The 22,564-nt window shown below is 41.3% G+C and overlaps 1 protein-coding gene across 5 annotated transcripts in view; it reads right to left on the reverse strand.

Moving 5' to 3' along the window:
- The window catches only part of DAAM2 (dishevelled associated activator of morphogenesis 2), a 230,671-nt gene that overhangs the window by 28,304 nt on the left and 179,803 nt on the right, over positions 1-22,564 (reverse strand). For 4 of the 5 annotated variants that reach the window (XM_068398585.1, XM_068398604.1, XM_068398595.1 and 1 more), the window contains 4 exons: positions 16,520-16,627; positions 13,683-13,715; positions 10,080-10,186; positions 1,176-1,260 (listed from right to left, as the gene is read on the reverse strand). In XM_068398585.1, coding sequence (XP_068254686.1) covers positions 1,176-1,260; positions 10,080-10,186; positions 13,683-13,715; positions 16,520-16,627 — 333 coding nt within the window. The remainder of the gene's footprint in view (positions 1-1,175; positions 1,261-10,079; positions 10,187-13,682; positions 13,716-16,519; positions 16,628-22,564) is intronic. The other variant, XM_068398622.1, reaches the window with a different exon arrangement.

Raw genomic sequence — 22,564 nt, forward strand, 5'->3', positions numbered from 1 at the left:
CCATCGTGCCTATCCTAGGGTGCACACAAAGCCTCATCTATCTCTCTCTTGGGTCTGCCCTACTCTGCTGAAACAATAAACAATAACCAAGTGACTGGATATGTGTCTGACACTGGCTGCTATTCATATGCTGACCTTAAAAGCTCATACTTTGACAGATTTTTGACATATCTGGTGGTAGTTATGCTTTAATATGGTTATAAATATTGCCATGCACACAGCCTCAGTGTCAACCCACAAAAACTGCTCACAAGGCATATCAAGAACTTTGCTTTTTACCACTTCTTGATATTTTGTCTCACTCCGCAAAAATGCAATATTCAAAGGTGTGGAGCATCAGAAGCTTGCCATGACTTCTAGAGCTGGCTGTGAGCATTCAGATAACATGACAAGTAGGGTATACATTTCCAAAATGGAAAAGCGTTTTGTAAGTGATTAAATACTGTGACTGCACACAAAGAAGGAATCACATTTGTCAGGCAGTTCAGAATATAAAATTTTGCGCACTCCTAAGGAACTTTATCATATGCATCTTTGGTCAAAGCATCATCTTTCACCCTCTATAAATGGGGGAAATTGGGCAATGGTGGTTTAATTGTGTTTTTTTTTCTTCCCACAAGCTATGCAGTGAATCAACTGCAGGGGACAGAAGTCCCTGACTCCCTTTCTAATCATTCTAGTTAGAATGCGATATCCCTTCTAGTCCTGGCTCTAACCATTGACTTACATGGCCTGGTTCATGGGATGCGCCCCCCCCACCACCAAAAAAAAAAAGCTGCAGACAGAGAAGGGAGATTAAGAAAAAGAAAAGAAAAAAGAAAAGAAGAACAAAAAAATAATCAGCAGTATAAAGAAGAGATAGGAAAAATTACGAGAAAGTCACACGTGAAAAGAGAGGACATGAAAGGACACCTCATACCAACTGTAATCATGCATATTTTGCATCAAGAAGAGAAAACTCTTACGAAATCAACCTGTTAACCAAGGGAGGTACATTTGACAACACTGGGAAAACACTTTTCTCATGCTCCCGTGTGCAGATCCACTGACGTGATAGGGCCAAATTCAGATCTGCAGACACACCAGCAGAGCCAGTACATATATCCACTTACTTTAGGTGAAAAAAAGGCAGTTAAGAACTTAAGAATAAGATACATCTGACTAATCTTTCTCACCTGCTCAAGCATATCTTTCGCTAGGTCTTCTTGTTCATCCATCTTCAAGATTGCTTGTCTGATTTCTTCATTAGACAGCTTCAGCCTTTCAACAGTATCAACATTGTACCATTAGTGCAAAGCTTAAGTGACTCTGACAATTCAGAAAGAAACCTGAAAAGCTGAACTAAAATGGCACAAAAGAACCATGGGAAGCTCCACTATGAAGTTGCTATTCTAGAGTATTCAGTAAGATGAATGAATCAGTTCCAAAGGCAGAGATTTTCTAGATCATATATTTTTATCCCTTTCATCTAATCAAACACACATCAAAAATTAGATAGTGACTAAGAACAATCAGGTCCTCATAGATCAAAAGTGCTTCCAACTTTCCCCATACCAGATACCTTCCTCATCAAGTTATTTTGCTATAGTAAAACCCTCAAATCCACGTGACTTGTAAGTGACTGTGAGCCCACATAACAACCCAGCTTGTGAATATTAAAGGATCTCCCAGAGTAATAAGAAATGGGACTGATCTTTCCCTTACAGATATGAGAAAAGGGTTTTTTGAAGAAGACTGGTTGTGCTAGGTAAGTTCACTCTGTCAGCAGGCACAGCTGAAGAAGGAATTGACAGTATCTACATATCCATGTTTCATATCCAATATGAAACAATCTCTGAAAACAAGACCTTATTAATATTATCTGAGGTATTAAAATTATGCTCTCCTTCCCCACCTACTCCTGTCTATCTGTATGCAATGAGTAGGGGTCATCAGTTACAACAAAACACAGAATCAATAAAAGACCTCCCAAGGTCTCCATTTTAAATCCAGGGCAGACTAGGAGGAGTCAAAATTTGTGATTATTGAGAGGTTGTTTGATAGATTACATTAAATGTACTTGGTGGTTCTCAGTGCAGATGTCAACAAAAAAATGCACAAGTGACAAATTCTACCCCACTAGCCCCAACCCATGACACCCTCATCAGTCATTTCAGGAGAGTAGGGGAGGACCAAATGATCCATAAAGGAAAGGGTATCCACAAGAAAATCTCAATTTTGGGACTGAAACAGGAAAGTGTGAAAAGAAATATTTGAGGAGCGAAGTCTGTGCAGTCTCCATGGACCTTCTACAATCAATATAACTAATTAACAGCAGAAAGAGAAAATACAAATATAAATGAGAAACAGGCTGATGCATGAGGCAGAATGTTTTTATCTTCAGTGCTAAGAAATTCCATGTTGAAATTTCACATTGCTATTGCCATTTGGATAGAATCATATTTTTGGAACTAGGTAAAAGCAAAAGAGCTTTATTTTTACAGACAGGAAATATTAATAAATCTAAGAAACTTAAAACATTTTAATATTGCCCAATATAACCAACAGCTGGAACCTAAAATATGAATCAGCAGACATTCAAAAGCTTTTAAATATTACACCTCTGAACTAATTGCTCTCACTGTGTTCCTAGCTGGTCATCGTGTCTGCTTTTGACATGGAGGGCAAACTGATACCAGCTAAGGAAGTTAAGGCCACTGAATTTCCAGAAAAGCTACAGAATTGGGCCATGCTTGGATGAGATAGAAGGATTAGAAGTTTTGCAACGAAAAGGCTGGAAAGTTTTTACTTCATCAGTTGTCATCAGTTTGACTTGGGATCAAAACAACAAACCTCAGTACCTGGGGTTCTGCATAAAGCTCTACAGTTTCGATCAGAAAACTGAAGGGTTTATTTTGGCTTTAATAATCATGAATTGTAAAGTCCATGGTTGTGTGACCCTGAACTGATCAAACCCTGTGACCACATGAGGGCTGAGAAGCATATTGGTGAGTGTGGGCCTGGCTCCTAGCAGACATATACACATACTCAGGCAATTTGGTGCCTGCAGTTTTCAAAGTGCTACATTTTGTTGGTTATTTTTCCTTTAGAGAGCACCTTTACATTTTCCAGAATCTGGAGTCTGCAGATTAGCTGTGTCTTGTGACACAGACACACAGTCTGTCAGAGGGGATGCAATAAGCCAACCCATGAACATCAGGGTGGGTTTTTTTTTGTGGCTACTTTCACTGAAGGTAAAAAGAATGAGGGTGAGATTCATGTTTTTCCATGCAAATATCTTGAGCAATTACCGCCCTGACCACCCCATTACACAGTGCAAGTCCCTCTGTGTGTATTTGGGGATGCAGGGCCAAATAGACAGGTTTGAGGTATGTCAACACAACAGAAGGTGTAGTGTGTATTATTGCTGATCTTGCTGTTCTGTCCAGGAGCCAGAAGACTCCAGACTCCAAGCTCCTCTGTTTGCTGCCATTCATCGGCACTAAATACATTTGAAAACATCTTCTGTTCAAAAATAATTGAGAGCCCCAAGGACAGACAGTTATACAAACACTTCGATTTCTTGGATGATTCTGTATCCTGCCATCAGCAGAAAAACATCTGGCTTGAATGGTTTAGCCCACAGCAGAGACAAGCAGAAAGCTTGCCAGTCCCCTGCCGAGAAGCAGTTTAACTTAGTCACTTACAGGCCTGTAACGGGGTCACGGAGCCTGCAGGTGTGCATCCTAGATTATTACCAATCCAATTACAAGTACAGAAGGATTTACAGCAAAACAATCTTACTCTTCCAAAGTGGGCTTGTTCCTCTTCAGGGGCAGGACACATTTCAAGAGTTGTTAAGCATCAACAGCACAAAACAGAGATCTTCCCACTTGAAAACTGGCTGAATAACTGGCCAAAGAATTGTTAATCAAGTAATTCTTCTTATATTTTCAAAACTTATGCCCAGCCATGCAGTAGATCTTAAAGATGGCCAGCAGTAATGTGAAACAGATGTGCTGCTTTTAAACAGAAACAGGTGAACTGATTAAAGAGGAACCTAAAGCAGATGCGTAAAATCTTTCCATTTAGAACTAAATAAAGGCATCCCTCAGAGCCTAAAACTCATATGGGACAGATAGCAAATTAAAGTGGAATTATGGCCCAAAAATTTACACTACAGAAATTACATTTCAGTATCTATTGGAAAGTCTGCAATGACTTTCTTACAAGCTTTGCAGATCCAGGCACTCTTTCTCCAGCTGCTGGAGACAACTCAATTCGGAACAGCATACGATTCAAGCTGTATTCTCTCTGTCTGACACTTTACCAAATCACGGATCCTGGCATCAGAACTCAGGAAGTAAATGTGACCAGAAGAAAACACAGTGCCCCTTTCCTCAGCTGCAGCACATTCATTCATAGCGCAGATATTGACTGTTTTTGTTCACAGCAGCCAGACAGTGGTCAGATGAGGAAGGGAAAGGATCTTTACTGAGAATACTCCCTCCTTCCCTCACCCGTACATCTGGTGGCAGCATATGGAAGTCCAACCACTTGAGTCATCTTCAAGCAATGTTAAAGCTCAACAAGTACCAAATAACTTCTGATATGGTACTTAGCCTGCCTCCCTCTATCCCCTCCGGTTTCATAAATAATCTCTATTGACTTTGCAGAGTAATTCATCACTAAATCTCCCCAGGACACCTCGGCTGATTTAACACCAGCTTCACTTGCAGACATCAAGTGGTTTATTGTTTCGTCCTCTTGGAGAAAGACGGCAGCCTGACTCTGAACATGCCTGGGAGACATGTTGCAGTTTTACATCAACTTCCCTTACAGACATCCAGTGCTCACTCATTTTTCCTCCTTAAATATACCCATTGATTTAACTCACAGTAACCTCCCCCCTTCATCCCTCCCTCCCTCCTATGGATCAAAGCAGAATATTTGTCACTCATTAACCATCTCCTCCTCAGAGGAAAAAGTGAGTTACTTCTGGGCTTGCTCCTTGGATCTTGCTTAGCTTTTGAGAAAGAAGCATGCTTGCTTACTACCAGAGTTTCATTGCAGCTACATTAAGCTCCCGTACCACAGAGATCACATTACCATTCTTCCTTTTACCTCGGAGAAGGGAGCTGATTATCATGTATCAAGGCCCTTTTCTACTTCAAACTGAACTGAACCACAGTGCTTCCAAAAGATGCCAGCAGTAGTGGCTGTGACGGTGAGAGGCACTGACTGATATTTAGCTGCAACCTAAGGCCAGTTTGAATAGCTCACCCAGATCTTTAGCTTTTACTGACTGCAGACTTCTCCATCTCTACAACTCGTTTCACACAGGCTACTAGTCAATTCACTCCCAAACTCTGTGACGGGGACGTAAGCCTTCTCTAACTCCTGCGCTCTCCTAAGGCTTTGTACAACTGCCAAGCTGCAGGCTGTTAAATAGCTACATTTTGGGAACACTCATGGTCACTACCCCATATAGTCAGGAAAAGGAGATGTCTCCCTGCTCTCAGAAGCAGCATTCAGCAGTCAGGCTGGTCTAACTGCACATTAACCCAGAACACAGATGCAGCTACTCTTTTCACATCCTCTTAGCTGCCAACTCATCTCATCAGTGAAGAAGACACTGCCTTAAACTTTTGGGGACAACAGTTGGGACATTTTGTCAGGTACTCTTACACCATTATAGCAACATGTTGGGAAAAAATCCACCAATGCCTTTTCAGCACTTCACTGTGAAAGTATTCGGGCAAGTGCATAAAGAAACAAGCTTTTATTTTCTTTTTTCTCCTTTGGCAAAAGCTCATGAGTCACCAAGCTACTGTGCATCCAAGTACTCTCAATTTCCTACCAAGAAGGATCTGGGGATGGCTGTCTTTCTGAGCCAAGCAGAGCAAAGCAGGGCCAAACTTGGGAATCCTCAGATTACAGTGACATATTGATGAAGCAGTGGTTCATCTTTCATCACAACCCTACCTCCTTCTTCCTAGTTGTGATCTAAGACAGGATGGCACCAACTGATGAGCTCAGTTTAACCTTGGGGTTTATCATACTCAGAATAGCAGGTAAAGCCATTTATTGTGGACCTTAACTTAAAACCAGAAAACCTCTCCAGGAACCCAGGAGGCACTGTTTATTGCCTAGTGTTTTTCAAGGCAGCACACTGAAGAACTGAACTGCTGACTCCAAAGAGCTGTTTCTGTATCAAGATATGATCTGTACCTCAAAATATCATACTGCTTGGAATCTACCTTGAAATAAGGGTGAACACTGTATTGTCACATGGCAGAAAGGTACACGAGGACTAGGGGTACAGCAGAGGCAGTACACAGAGACTGACATTGGCTGAATAGCTTGTCCTCTTAATGTCTGATCTGAAAGGGTTTAGAAGCACTGAGGAAGCACAGCTATGTGAGAGAAATACTTGGTCTCTTTAGTATTCTGGTTGGAAATGCTGCACAAGTCCCTTTTCTTGTCCCTTATTGATAGGTGTTTGAATCAACAATCACGAAAGCCACAAACATTTGGTAAAGCTGCCTGCTAGTATCTATCTACTGTCATATTCACATTTAAAGCTATTTTTGTGTAGTCAGATTCTGCCTTCTGCTACTACTGGTTTTATGACATTTTGCTAGCTCTCCTACTGTTTCCAGCCTCTTAAGAGGGTTACTGCTGACTAGCTGAGCCACAGGAATAACAAACACATCTCAGAAGAAAACTGACATAATGATTTTGCTGGAATTCATGCAAAATAACTTGCACAAAAAAGTTCTGTAAGTATACATTCAGTCGTCTTCTGAGCAATGCATCTCATCGAACTGGACCTCTCCAGAGCATTTCACAGAGCAAGACAGTAAGGGAGACACGTCTTAGGCATGTTCTGCAAGGACCGTTTAATGTTCTGCAAGAACATTTAATGATATGGTACAACAAAAACACTAGAGCAGCGAAAATACTACCCGTTACTTAAGTAATGGAGGCAGGGAGAAGCCATACTGGTGAGAGAGGTCAGAGAAATTTCCAGCTGCTAGGTGAAAGCAGGGAAACATAGGGATCTGGGATGACTCTTCCAGACCACACAAGTCTGACAGTAAATCTCCAGACCGGTGGAAACTGAAGACTTCAGGAAATTCATGAGGGAGAGCAGATTTCCAGTGTGACAGAAATAACTGTATGTTGGAAACACCATTAAAAAAGCCAGATTTGAAGCTAGTGAGTGCCTGGATTCACCACAGACAGATGGTTCCATGTCCTGGTTGAATTATGGCCTACTGGAAATACTGTGAGATAAACTGATCTTGTGCCTATTCAAACCTTGCAGATGGCCTATGGGACAGAGCTTCATACTGGATCCATCAGACTCCATTAAACAAAGGCAATTACATCCTTCCACTGCAGGAGAACTGAAAGATGCTGCTATCAAGTAGTTGAAATAAAGCTTTTTTATGAAAATAGAGATGAGAATAGGGAGGAAGGCTTACGAATCTGTTAACTGTCAGCAACAATCAGCTAGCAATTCAATTTTCATCTCTTTTCAGTCCACCATGCTCCAGTCTCTTTGCGAAAGAAAGCGAGAGACATCTATTTCTTACTCCAGCTAGGTTTTGGCTTGTTGGACCATATGAAATATGAGCTCTGCCTGACCCCTTCTAATACAGTGTTAGTAAAACAAAAACATTTGAGTAGTGGAGGGAAAGAAAACCCAACCCATGCAGCTATTTTACTTTAAAGGACACGACAGTTTAGTGTAAACAAAGGGGGAATAAACTACAGGGATATATGCACAGTAAGAGTCAATTAGAAACAGCTGTTGGCAGATACTGTGGCAACCTGAAAGCTGGGGCTGCAGCTCGGGGTTGCACAAACTCTCTTTGTTTGTCACCAATTTTAAATCCCCTCTCATTGCACATGTGTGCACACCCACATGTACACATGTGTAAGGTGCGCTGCAAGAGCAGCACCAGCATGGCAGCAGCCAGGGATGATTTGGCTGGGAGTCTCTCTCCTTCAGGCTTTAACCTAAAGGAGGAAGAAGTAGGCTAACGAAAAAAACTGCAACGGGGTCATAAAACCCTTTCAATTATTGTCTGCAGCCAGTCCTCCCAATTACTGTCTTTAATAATAGAACCACATAAGCACAAAGAGCAGGAAAAGGCATGAATACAGAGGTGCCGTTTTAGCTCCCAAAGATTTTCGCTCTTCTAGTTGCCTTTAAAAGAGAGGTTTGAGGAGAAATAATCTTGGGCCAAGCTGTAAGATATTTCTGATATCCTGTGTGTAACACTATCTGTTACAAACATTAAAAGATCTAAGCCAGTGATAGCCCTGGCGACTGATGCTTCCCATAGCACGGCACAGCGAAGTTAATAGCGCACAGAGCAAACTGGTAGGCTCCTTAGGACAGTGAGCTCAGTCTCCAAATCTCTATCAGCCCTGTTAGGCCTGCTAACAATAAGATCAGGATATTTCCTAGTGAAGAAGTTGGCAGTCACAAAACACAGCTTTTCACTGCTGGTTTGAGTCCAGACTAGCAACTTGAGGTGGGCTGGCTTCGTGGCACACCTGGAGCAAACACACGCTGTGTACTCTGCAGTGTAAGGTTCATGCTTCAGTGCCACTTTGCTGGAGGCAGTAAAAGGGAAGACAAACCACAGAGACTGTCCTTTCTCTCTCTCACCATTTAGACAGGATTCCTCTCAGGTAAGAATGGGCCAGACTTGCACGGCAGAAGAGGTGAATGGTTAAAAACATGTATTGCTGTCATCAACACTGCTTTTGTTTTGGGGATAGAAAGTGTTTACAAATAAATGTCTAAGGTCATACCAAGTCATGGACCACCTTCCTGGATCCTCCTCAGCCCAGCCACCTCCACACATTATGTTACCACTTCTAGGAAATGTTCCATGTGCTTACGTGAGTTAATCTGAACCTCAGATGCACTTTAGCAGGTCTGTCAAACAGCATGAAAATCCTGCTGCCCCTATGCCTCCCCATCCCTTTGCCCCAGCCTGCAGTCAGCTGCCAACACCAGCAAAGACATGTGTTGGCAACTGATGCAGAGAGAGAAATGTAAGCCTTCTCTCATTGCTGGTTTGGAGCGGGGTGGGGGGGTGGTCCTGCTGACATGCAGGCTAATGCCACATAAGTAGCATAATGAGAGCCTCCGTGGGTTTCACTAAGCAATGGAAAGAACTCACTCCAGTCCTGGTGGTCTGGTTGCGACTTTGCTTTTAACTGTTAGTTTGCTAGAGCAGCCAACCAATCACATCCATATGAACCCGCATTCTCCACTGATCAGTGAAACAGCTTTATTGCTCAGTACTGTCACAGCCTTCCCAGGATCTGTCTCCAGCCCTGCTGTCCCTCCTCTGGCAGGAAAGGGAGCTTTCACAGGTGGATCCGTGTCTGCACAAATTTGATGTTTAGTGACAGACATCCAGCCCAGTACTCATGTTGGTAGAAAGGCATGAAAAGCATATAGAGGGACCTGATGTCACAGTATTTGAAGGCATTAGAGTCATTGCAGGAGCACGCAAAGGCAACTCCTGGCTTCCAAAACCTAATTTACAAATACAAGACCTAATTCTTGAATATATCTTTTTATGTTTACCACTCTTCCCACCAAGAGTCAAAAATGACAAAGATGAACACCACTCTCAGATCTGCTGTATTCCAGGGAGTTGCTCAGAGCAACACTTAGAAAAAAACATACCGAACACAGACAAATGACATACACAGAGAATGGGGGACACATCACTTACAGTGAAGTGCAAGCACTGCCAATGAGCTGCTTTAATTTACCTATGAGTACTGATAGTTTTTTGGTGATGTGTCTTCAGATACATCTTGGTGTCTATGTCTTATCTGTTTAATGCACGAAAAGTGTGGGTGCATGTGTTTATTAAGTGAGTTAACACTTCAGAGAGACATCTTCTTTTATGATACTGCAAGAGAGGTTTCTCTGAAGCTCTGCAAGTACTAGACAGCAGGTCTAGGTGAGAAAAGAAACATGCCCATTTGTTTAATTCCATCCCCTCTTGCCTCTACATTGACCACTGGATACCCTGTGAGCTCAGGCTTAGCACACTTACTTGGAAAGGAGAATGACACAGTTCTGGGCCCTCCGGCCATCAATCACAGAGAGCTCTTTCACCTTTCTTGTGGAGAGGTAAAGGTCTTCTGTTGAACCCATCTCTTTCTGTATGTAATTCAAAAGGGGCGGGGGAAAAAAAATTAGTTTCTCACCCAAGACTGATAGACTTAGCTGAGTGTAATGAACAAAGCCCATCCCAACCTGGGAAAATCCACCCACATTGTGAGAAACAGAGACAGGAAGGGCAGAAAACATGTAGGTAGATCATGTATCACCAGACAAACAGAAGTCATTCATTACCACCTATAAGATCATCTTTGGTTCCAAATACTGGACTTGATTCTGACCTATTGGACTTACTCTACCAACAGTTATTATTATTATTATGTTACTGTGCAAAACTGGCATGACAGGGAAATCAGGCACATTATGGTAACGCCCACTGGTGTCACAGCATATCCTTCAGCAGATGCCTCCTGCAGGGGTAACACAGCATTCTCGAAAGGCTGCAGCCCAATCAGGAGAAATATATCATCTCTTAAATCTGTCACTGGACCAGTCCAATCCATATTATATGAGAGATGCAAACAGTTGAGCAAGATGGCATTTGTCTTACTAAATATATCTTACTAAATGGTAAACATCTACATCTGAACTAGCCTCTCTTTTTTAAATCAGTTAATACCTTTAACCACACAGAAAACACCCCTTTTCAAAGTTCTCTGTATATCTCCATTGCCAAACTCATCATCTGGAAAAAAAATGGAAAATCTCTTTCCAAAATATTTGTCACAGCACACAGAGAGAAACTATTTGCAAACCGAGTCTGACCATCCAGAAGTCTCTGTCTCCTTGTCTTGCCTACACACCAGAGCCATGGGATTTGTTTCACTTCCAGAGACTGTCTTTCTGTAGTTACTTTGGGTATCTTTTAACACCATTCCTTACAGGGAAGTAGAGGTAATGATAAAAGGTGTTAATCCTGGATAACAGCTCTCTAGTCACCAACAGAGAAGAAGGAATTGGAAACATGACAGTTTTTATTTTCCCAGCTAACTGCTGCTGGAATCTCTTCAAAAATGCCTTTCTATGATATTCATATTGTCAAGCCTTGAGATTTTGAGACTTACCAGTATAACTAGCTTTGAATGCACCCATCAAATTAGCAACATGACTTCTTTCTTAGGATGTAACAGCAAGCATGCTCAGTCAGATCAAAAGGTCCATCTACCCCAGTATCCTGTCCCTGAGAGTGGTCAACAGCAGATATCCAGGGAAAGGTGTAAGATCAGGGCGAGTATACAGTGGTGCTTCCCAGAATTCATTTCTAGGACTCAAGGTTCTGCAGCTCAGGGCTTACTCATATAAGCATGACTAATCCACTCCAAGAGATTTTGACACCCAAATAATTGAGAGTTAAATGTAAATGATAGAATCATACTTCTAGTTGTCATTTGAGTTCTTGGTACAATCAGCTACAATGAGCCCATGTTGCTCCTGGATATACAAAGGATTCCTACAACCACATGCTGCAGCGAGCCACCACCAATACTAAGTGGCATTTATAAGCAGGTACAATGCACCAGCTGAAGACATGCATGAAATAGTTCTTCTGGATGTCCCTAAAGTGTCTAGCTTGGCAGAAAAAAATTGCAGTGTTACTTGAAATATCAAATAGCATTTCCAAAAAAAAAGGAAAAATTGGCCAAGTCTATTATTTCTAAGAGAATAACTAACAATATCAAAAAGCAGGGCACCCCTAGTATAATCTGGCACGTAGAGATGTCAAAGTTTTCCTGAGTTTCCTCAGTTTGTGGAGAGGAAGACAGGGGAACAGGGAGACAGGCAGCTGTTGAAGATAAGAAAGGTACTTGTTGGTCTGTACTTTTGGTTTAAAAGCTTCACTGTCCCTCACTAGCTAACGTTTGCAGACAAGCACACCTGGTTAGTGTTAACCAGCACCCATCCCAAGGAAAAAAACAAATTGTTTCAGGGTTTGGCTATGTGTGTGGGGTGGGGGTTTAGACGGCTTCCCCTAAAGCCATACAGCAGGAACTGGTATAATAGTCTCCATCCCATTTCCGATTCCCCAGCCCGCAAGGTTCAACACAGAATAATAACTTGAACTATTCAGACGTGGCCCATTCCTTGGTCATAAGGAGTGGGCTAGTCTCATCTAAAAATACATTCTCTTCAACTCATATTGAGGAGAGAGATATTTATAGATACTTGGAGTTGTGTGTAAGCAAAAGCAGATGAAGCCTCAGGTTTTACCGAAGCCAGATTGCAAGCTTAGCTGAAGGAAAACAGATTGCATATGGCATTTTCTTAGACACAGAAAAAGAGAAGCAAGGGGGCAGTAGTGACCAGATTTTGTGAGATAGGCCAAGCACACAATGCAAGAATGGTTGAAGCTGTTGTCAACCTGACAGACAAGATCCCTAAGTTTTATCCCATCATTTTTACCAACTTTCCATCTGGAATAACATTATGTTATGTGCTTCAAAGAGTATTTCAGATTTGAGACTTTAATTGCAAATTCAAAAATCAACTAAAATTTCAGCGCTGGAATGACTAGACGTGTGGAATATGTTCATCATATTGCTGCCCTGTTTCAAATACAGTTTGATTTTGGTTAGCTGCAGAACCCATGTTCTGGTACTACGGCAGCACCATAGGTTCCAGTAATTATCAATACTTAGGGAACGATTTCTACCATATTGACTTGTTTCATGGTGCGTGCTGCCATGATTAAAACTAGTAAATGGCCCAGAGCCATGTATTAGCCTCATCCAACGGTTGGGGTCCTGACCAGACTTTCCAAATACAATTCCCTGAGTGCTCATGGTGAGGACTACTTTATTCTGAAGCCACCAGAGACACTTGTGATGATATCTGAACAACCCTCTTCGGAGAGCATTGCTCTTCCCAAAAGTGTAGATTCAGAGGTAGACAGTTTGAAGACATATGGGCAGTCTGATATCTCTACTTCATCTAAACATCATTTCAGTCCTTCGCTGAACTTTCTGAGGGTTTCAGCAGTCTGCAATTAAGTAGACTTTCCTCCAGCCTAACCTTTCTACTCAACCAGCACAAAACTTTCTGCCCAACCAAAGTGCCTTCCAGTTCTACAGAAAGAAAGATTTTCTTTATCAGAAAGTTTGTGGCTAGTGATACATCTGAAGACTTCAGTACTGTCCAAAGCAGATGGACCACAAATGGGAACAGTGGGACTGAAGGCTCCCTTAGAGTGCCTCTTGTGCTTCACTAGAGAGACTATTAGTTTGGTTAAAGGAAGAGCTCACATTCATATTCTACTTGACCCTGGTCCTTTTCCTCAGTATCTTCAAAAAGGGGACTACAGATACCAGCAGAAAGCACAGTGAGGTTATAGCTAAGTGAAAGAACAGGAACTACTTCCTATTGCAGAGCTAATACGACTAAAGGAATTTTTTGTACTACCTTCCCCACACAGAAAGCAAAGGTGCAGATGCATATGAAAGAGTAGCATGAAATGAGTCACGACCCCATAACAGCATTGTGCAGGACTTCACCTTCCCACATACTGCAAGAGGATCAGGAGGCAGACAATGATACTCACCTGCTTACAGGAGGAGGGGTTAGTTAACAGGTCCTATGCAGGCAGCAGCCACAAATAACAAAGAAGGAAACATGCCAAAAATTAGTCACAGAGAAAGATACCAAGTTTAACAAGGCAGCTGAATTTAGACACACACTGTTTTCTAAGAGAATAAAATGCTTAGCAAGTAATACTAGCCCAGATGGTTCAAAGGTATTTCAGCATTTCTTTGCATATTTTAAATCAGTGGATGTTGGGAAACTGAGTTCTAGGTCTTTTCTGAAAAGAATAAATTCAGTCTCCAAAGTATAGATCTCTTAGCTCTTGAAACTTTAACTAGGATAATGCTTAAATACCTTTACAAATCTAGTCTGGAGCTTTACTGAAAGAACTGACAAGGTTAAAACTTGAGGGTCAGTTCTCCTCTCCTGATGCACAGGCACAGTTTGCCATTATTAGTAACCACTCGTTTCAATGGCACGTTATACCCTTTAACAACTTATAGCCAAGTATTTTGAAAGCACTCTGTAACCATCAAAGAAGCCTTAGAGCACTACTGGGTGACAGACACCAACTATTTCATAACATGTTCCATACTCCAGGAAAACACCAGATATACTGAATCAAAAGGTCAATATTACACAGTAAGATTGGAGCAAGGTCAAAAGACAAGTGTAAGAATTCTTGATCCAGCATTGTGTACACTGGACAATTCTGCTTTCCCTCATAGCCACCAAAAACAATACACTGGGCTTGAGAGAGGAGAAGAGACCCTTTGTCATTAAAAAATGAATAAGAAAGAAAAGCTGTTTAATGTAAATGAAACCGGAAAAAATGTGAAGATCATGTTAATAACAGCAAAGAAAGAAATGTCTTTATCTGTACTCATTCAACATTTCAAATACACAAGAGCAGGGCTTTGCGTCGACATTTTTCTTTACAGACATTTGGATGAAGTTTAAAAGTCACCAACCTAGGGTAAACACATACTTGGCCAGAGTGGAGTATTTCCAAAAATAAAAGTGAAGGAAAGACTAAGTGTGAATCAACTGGAAAAGTTCTCATAAGATTTTTATTCAAAAGAAATTTTGATTGCCTGGTCTTTAAAAAATAAGAAAATTGATGAGGACTTGTTGATTGGAATCCAGTTCACACTGGAGTGAGTATGGATGAAAAAGAAAGTATCACATAAAGTAATAACAATGGAATATTTAAGGGAAAAAAAAAACAATAAAACCCTCAATGAAAGCTGGAAGGGCAGCAATGCACCTAATTACACAAAAATATGAGTAGCTTACATAAGTGATACTCTAGTGTCTGGAGCCACTGTCATAAAGTTTAATGAGGATGGAAGTGAACCGTTCTGAGACCCATAGAGGTCACTCTGAGATGACGGCTCCATTCCAGTGGGCAGGGGTAAGGGCCAGGTTAGTTTACGGTTGAACAAGCCAGGCTGCTTTTCAGTTGTTGGTAACACAGCCATAAATATGATTCTAACTGACAGTCGGCAGAACAGGACAGCTTTGGCTTTAGATTTTGGGGCCCAATAGAAGCAAGGCTTCACAAGGTCATTTCTAGTGAGGAAGCTGCAATGTTTGCACCCGAAACATTGGAATGGCACTTTGATTCTGCAATGGCTACTCATGTGCACAGATAACAGGCTACTTGCAAGACAATTGGGAGCTCACCACCATAGCTAAGCTGTTGGCACAGGGTCTAAATCCAATCTTGTAACAGCACTGAAGTTTCATGTGCCTTTCTTCCCCTCTATGAACTAAGTTCTTGTTTCAGGGAATGGGATTCACAGACAGAGAGAGGGACACACTGAAAGAGCAAGAGCTATTTCAGGAGCAAAATGAGAAATTAAATCTTATCATGCAACGAGTAACATCACAATCTTCACAGTTCAAGTTGGGATGCTTATCTAGGTGGCTATGAGCTAGTAAATCAGAAAAGTTATTTGTTATGTTTATTGGATTAGATAGCAAAATGAGAGGGAACAGATGGAAAAGTCCAAAGACAAGGGGTTTGTTTGTTAATTTTAAGGTACTGAATAAGTTAATCATAATGACAATGAAGTAATCATCATCACTGTAAGGCTTAATCATAAAGGCTGCTTATGGCAATCACGTCTGTGTCTTTTCCTAAAACTCCAGAGCAATGATCCAATTCTGCAGACTACAGAAGATTGAATTTCTCCAAACATATTCCAAAAGGAAAGAAAGCTGGGGGAGTTCAGGGAGTGCAAGTACAATCCCTCTCTTGCTAAATCTCATTCAGCAGAGATAGACAGATTGAAGGTGACTTGCTTTCCAAGAAAAAGAGAAAGGAAAAAAAAAGACATTATAATAAATGGCTGCTTTTAAAGTATGCTGTTTGTGTTATAATCTGTAATTCAGACAGTTTCTGTCACCTAGCCAGTTGGGTCAGTTGGCTGTTTAAGAAAAAAATAGACAAAGCGAAAGACAGCTAATTCAGTCACCTTGCTTTGTACTCGGACAACTACAGACTTTTTCTCTGGATGAATGGGAGAAATAGAAAGATGGATACCAAGCATGAATGTAAAGCTCAGGAGCTTTTGGAAGCCAGTGGCTGCTGAGATCAAATAGAGCATTACTTGTTGGGAGCTGTTAACCTCTGAGAGCTGTCCATTAGTAAGAAGTATGTTGATAACAGAAGGTTATGCTCTGCCCTATGTGTCCTCCCCACTTCTTTTGGTCTTGTGATTTTTTGAACAGTGGCAGAGCAGCAAATGATGCAGCTTGACTGCAGGTGGACAAGGGCCCAGATCACTGTCACGTGTTCTTTCCTCCTCCAGAAATTCAAGGAAGACAAGGCGTGGAAGAGTTCAGCCCTACCTGGTGTCTCTGATATGCGGAGAACATCTTTTCAAAATCTTCTAGATCCAGCACCTTGAATGCCTTTAAATCATCAATCTCATTCCAGATTGTGCCATGAATCCTCTCCTGAAATAAAAGGTCATATTTTAATGAAATAGCAAAAGCTTTTACCTAAGAACATCCAATCCCATTTGGACAGATCATTCTCTCCTGCTTACTGGCCATATTCCTATTCACTACAGCTGTCATTTTAGAGGGCACTCATTGTTTCAAGAGTCAAAGGAGAAAAAAAACAAAACAGTGGTGTGTTTTTTGGTGTTTTTTTGGGGGGGGGGGGGGTTAAACATACTGAGTATTTGGTATTTTTCATCACACAAAACCTCTGATGGAAGGGCACATTCCAAGACTAGCAGACCACATCTCAAGCAATATCCATGATCCCACAGTACGTTTCCTTTCAAGAGTGGCCATCTGTCTAACACAGTGATTGTGGTCATGCTGAAAGAAGTGTTACCATCATGAGGAAAAAGCTTAGGAAGGGCACTGATGCATGACAAACCCCAGACATCTTCCCTTCTGCAAATTTTGCCAGGTTCTGTTGTAAACCCCAAGCGGTGTGTGGTTTTCATTTTGCCTGCCTGTGAAAGTAGTTTAAGATTTTATTTTATTTTACTTTTAAGGCTCTGAGTCTTTGTAGTCTATTTTTTTCCTATTACATGATCTCCCCTGTCTAAGAGTTCTTTGTTGACTCAGATAGACACAAACTATGCCCAGATCTCTGAAAGAGCATCATCCATGCTAACTGGAAATGTTCACAACCCATATGATACATTATCCTGGATACCAGGGAATCCTAGCTGTCTGGCAGATGATTAGCACAGAGGGAGACAGGCACAGACTCTTCCTCCAACTTTGTTGTCCACCAACCCTGGACCAAATAAGCTCTTACAGTACATGAATTAGCTAATCAGCAGTCATCCTGAAATAGAAGGCGGCCTTGGGGTTTCCTGCTGGCTTTCTCACAGCAGATGTCCTTGCTGGCAAAGAGGACACAAAGATTGAACTACCTTCTCCTTCCTACTGACTGTTAAGGTACACGTTGTGTGGGACAAGGTTTGGGCAATTACCCATTCAGAAAAGGAAAACTTGCTGTTCACACCTGACAACACTGTCTTTCAGTTCATTTAGTTAATGAAGTGTACATTTATTGTACTTTGTTAACTGGAAAAATAAGGAAGTTGTTGATTAAAAGAAAAAGGAAATGGACAGAAGGGATTGTAAAGAGACCTAAGCAAACCCCAGGAGAAGCAGAGCCAGCAAAACACCGATGCAGAGAAAGCCAGGAACAGCAAGCAATAGCAATGAAACCCTCACACAGGCTCCAGCTCTGAAGTACCTGACTTGTACCTACACAACAAAGTGTGTTAACACTTCATTATCAGAACTAATTAGGAACAGGCTCTACTTCCCATTCATAGTCATCAAAGGAATGAGGGAAATGTGCTAAGCCACAAGGCTCAAGGAGCAAGGAAAAACACCTGATGGGAGGATGAAATGAGGGGGAAATAAAAGTGTGAAGTGTTCTGGAGGAAATTCCTGGCAGGGCAGACACTGTGGAGGAAAATGAACACTCTCCCTCCAGAGGCAGCCTGTGAGTGCCTGAGGGCAAGGAGAGGTGTCTGCAGTGCTGCAGTACTATTTACAGTGAGAGCATATACTAGATGGGAGCAGCACCCATCCCTGAACAGGATCACCAATATTATTTTATCATTCCTTACAATCAGTGTGGTTCTTCTTTCCATAGCAGGAAAAACATCATGACCCTGTGACTGTAACATGACAAACACATTTGGGAGACTCATCTCAGCCAAAGGAATAGAAGACAAAGTTAATTTTCATTTTATCCTAACCCTGGACTCTACTGCCAATCTTAGCCAAAAGCATCCAGGCAGAGTGTTCATTTTCATTCAATTTCCAGGCTGGCTTTATAAACCTTGAATTATAAAATCCAAGGGATGCATTTGAACAGCAGAACAGTTCTCCGAGTTCCTTACTGTTTCAGATTGTCCCATCAAACACTGAAATGGAAGAATATTTCTTGACAGAAGCCAGTGGACATGACTTCAGGAGCAGTCCTTAGAGTCACCATTGTGAAAGAGCCCTGAGGATGCCAAAAGCTATATGCTGTATGTGGCAGAAGGCTGGATATGACCCAAGAGACAGCTACTCATCGGAGTCTTGCCCATCTACCTGTTCACCTTCAAAACTCTCACGGGAGTGAAGGTTCCCCACAAATGGCAACGACAGAGAAAAAATGCTACAGAATGGGCTAGTCCGAATGAATCGCAGCGGTGCCATAACAGGCAGTTCTGAGACTCACAAAGGAATTGCAGAGAGTAGTTCTTGTCCATACTTTCCCAGAAAAACAACCCAAGGAAGTGAAAATTATTCTCATTTCAATTCAGATTCGTTTTAAGACCCCGGTTGAATCTAGTCCTGTACAGGATGGTTTGTATGCTACTTGTAGCAGAAAGACAAATGACAATGCAGCACCCATTGCACAAACCCAAGCAACCCAATTTTAGTGCTTAAAAAACAGATAGGCTAATCCAGTCAAAGAAAAAATGAGGCAGGCAGAGGTATAAACAAACTTCATTACACAAAACACTTACAATGGAGCTGTCCCTTCTATTTCTACCCTAAGATCTGCCCTTGAAAACTTTCATTTTGCTGCCAGATAATTTCCTACACTGAGCTCTTGCTACTCAGTTATGGATTAACTGGCTGATAGTTCCTTGTCATCAGCCAGATAGACGGAGCATTTTAAGAGAAACAGACTTGCATAATGTGGTTGCTATGATAAATGATTCCCTCAGTACCATAAAAAATATTTATGGTCCCTAAATAACAATTTAAAATAAAGTAAATTCTTTATTTCTTCTTTCCTTTTTTCTCTCTCTCCTTAATAAAAAAAAAAAGAAAAAAAGGAAAAAGAAAGAGAGAGGTCACTTCATCTGTAACATGTCTTTATCCTCATAGTTATTTATTTATCCATTCATTCATTTATTCATTCTACAAGTCTTCCAAGATCTGTGGTTCCTCTGCTTTGCAAAGTCTTGGCCCCCTTTGAGAAGCAAATCCTATGAACTATATTTCCCAGTGTTGGCTAGCACAATGGTAGTACATACTAGATAAGGAAACATCTTATTATCAGAACAAGTACTGACAAGGCATTTGCTCCATCAAGCTGAGTTGTTGGTATGTTGCATTTAACAATTTGGTCACTGTAGCTGCTGCAGTTATGTCATTCTACCTTTGCAATGAAGCAAAATTCGCTGAGAGATCTACCAAGATTAGAGAATGACAGTGTTTCATGGAGTTACAAATTATACCAAGCTGTCCTCTGCTACATCTAATAGATTATTTTATTTACCCTGAAGGACAAATAGTGATACTCTGCAAGCCACCAAAGTCCATCATGCCTCAATAACCTCACAGCATGAGTGAAAACTTACAGTACTTTGGGAAAGCCTTTCATTTGTCCTGCAGGTCCAGAGAAACCATAGAAACTATGAGTGTCCTGTGAATACTGGGGTAGGCAATCCTACTTATAAGTAGGTTAATATTTGTAAAATATTACCCATCAAAAAATGAAGCTACTCAAATTTTTAATTCATAATTCCATTATGAATCTGAAAAAGGAATATGAACAGAGTGCATTTTTCAAATTTCTCTCTGGATATCAGATTCTTTCCTCAGTGTAAGAAAAATGCACTTTGAGCAAAAATTGTATTTCTGGCATGTTTGTTAATTGAGACAAATGTTTTATCTCACTGTAGGACTAGGCACCATCAAGGCTATGATGAGTAGCTTCACACTGAGATTTTGTAGAAATCTTTCCATTAATTTTGAATCTCTGGCAGCAGTGCTGCATCATTGTTTGCCATGATCCTCAGGCTACCTTTAGGAAGAAAGTTCCAGAAATCAGGATCATCAATTACAGAAACAAACAAAAAAAAGTGTAAAAACGAACAGTTTCTGTTTATGTGATTTTTTTTGTTTGTTTGTCTTGGGTGTTTTGGGTTTTTTTTTAAAATCCTATGTGGTATGTAGAACAAATACCTTTCTTCTGAGACAATTTCACCCAGGTCTATTTAGGACTGGCTAAAGAAAGCCTCTTTCAGATCATTGACTAGAGTCATTACCAGCCTGACTCCTAATGGGAAGCTACTTCTCCAGCCACAAGATAACAAGCAGCACAGTTGAAGGTTGACTTGATTTACTCTGATAACTTCAAAGCAACATGTTTATATTTATTAAAGAGGTAATTATATTAATCCATACTTCCAGTGTGCTTGAAACCAGTCCATCATTTGGATTACCCATAGATGTCTGGTCCCTGTTTGACCTTGAGTGTTGTGTAAAAGTCAGAGTGGGAGAGCAAACTCCACTTGCTGTCCAGAAACAAAGAAAGGAATCTTTCCAGGACATTACAGTGGTTACATTGCAATATCTTTTTCTTAAAAAACAGAGATCCTTGGCACCAGCATGACTGGAGTGCTGTATGAATGGAATTCACAGATGATGCTACAGTGCTGTATGAATGGAGCTGTGGTGTGGAAGGGCTTAACCAGAACTCAGCCCATCCATGCATCTAAATGGCTTTGCCACTGGTCGTCAGTTCACATCAAAGCTAGTACAAAATCTTTAATTCTCAAAGGAAATTAGCGAATTGTTGGAGTTTCCTTGTTAGAAGCACGAATACTTTCCAGTCAAATCTTTTTTTCATGGTGCCCATGGGAAATGTGGACAATCTGTTACTGTCAACTGCTAAGAGTTTGAATATATTTGATCATTCTCCTAACACCCAACAGCTCAGTCCTTTCATTCCAAAGATAATATCAGCATTGGGAAAAAAGGTGTCATATGAATTGCCCTGGAGAACAGTCTTAATTCCGCTATATCGCAGACAAATCCCCACGTCCACCCCTGTCCACACTCCTCTCAGGCTCTGTTGGCCTTCTCTCACCCCCTTGAGGCAGGCTGCATGGACAGAAAGGGGCTCGCGCTCATGTGGACTGCCTCAGCCCTGGCATCATCTTCACACTTACATGCGAAAGCTTAGGGGAGAGACTGTGTACCAACTGCTTCAAGAAGGATGGTCTAAACAGTATGCAGAGATACCCAAGAGCTGAATAACATATTTGTCCTGGGTGCAGCCCTGAGTTTGTGTACAGCTCTGTTTCCAACACTGTGTCACTGCACTTCGCTGTGTTGTATGGTGCACACATGCCTGTGCTCTTCGATAACTAGACTGGTCTTTTAAAAAAGAAAAACATATATACGGTCTCAGATGTATTTTTCCTCAAAATGTTTTTGTGGGGAAAACTTGTATTCATGTGAACTGGAAGTTAAACACTACCATGAACCACAATAATACTATGCACACTTCCAGACCTCAGTTTCCCATGCTCAAAAACTCGAGATATGATGCTCCCAGCCATTATGCTTCTTCTGAGTCTTCATTCATTCACGTATGGCTACTTTGACAGTTCAGGAGAACACCACAGAAGTGCCATAATGGAAACCAAAGGCAAGATGAGGCCATCTGACATTCCTGTGATTTTGCATTCAGAGGATTCATATCCATGTGAACAGAGAGAAAGTGCCTGCTACTGAAGCAGGGAATCTATGATAACTGATGAAGAAGGCCAAAACGTATCACCTCCTCCAGCAGTCAGAGGAATTAAATAATTCCATAACAAAGTGCACTCAAATAACAAGGCAAGCCACCTGTGTCTGAACCACAACCTCTGCAGTTTTGCAGAGACCTTACTAGGTCAAAACACTAACACTGGCAAACAACCTAAAATGCAGCCCCCACCCTCTTATGACCCTTCTCCCAACTATTCTGCCTCCCTCAAAATAGCATCTTTTACCCACCTCACCACCCAGGTCTTCAATTTTATTAGCACAGCTGCCTTCACTCCTGACCAGTGGGCAGGATAAGCCTACAGTTACTGTACACTAAACAGAAACACCTGTGACTCTCTCTTTTTCATA

The sequence above is a fragment of the Nyctibius grandis genome, chromosome 1 (assembly GCF_013368605.1).
Source record: "Nyctibius grandis isolate bNycGra1 chromosome 1, bNycGra1.pri, whole genome shotgun sequence".
Lineage (NCBI taxonomy): Eukaryota > Metazoa > Chordata > Aves > Nyctibiiformes > Nyctibiidae > Nyctibius > Nyctibius grandis.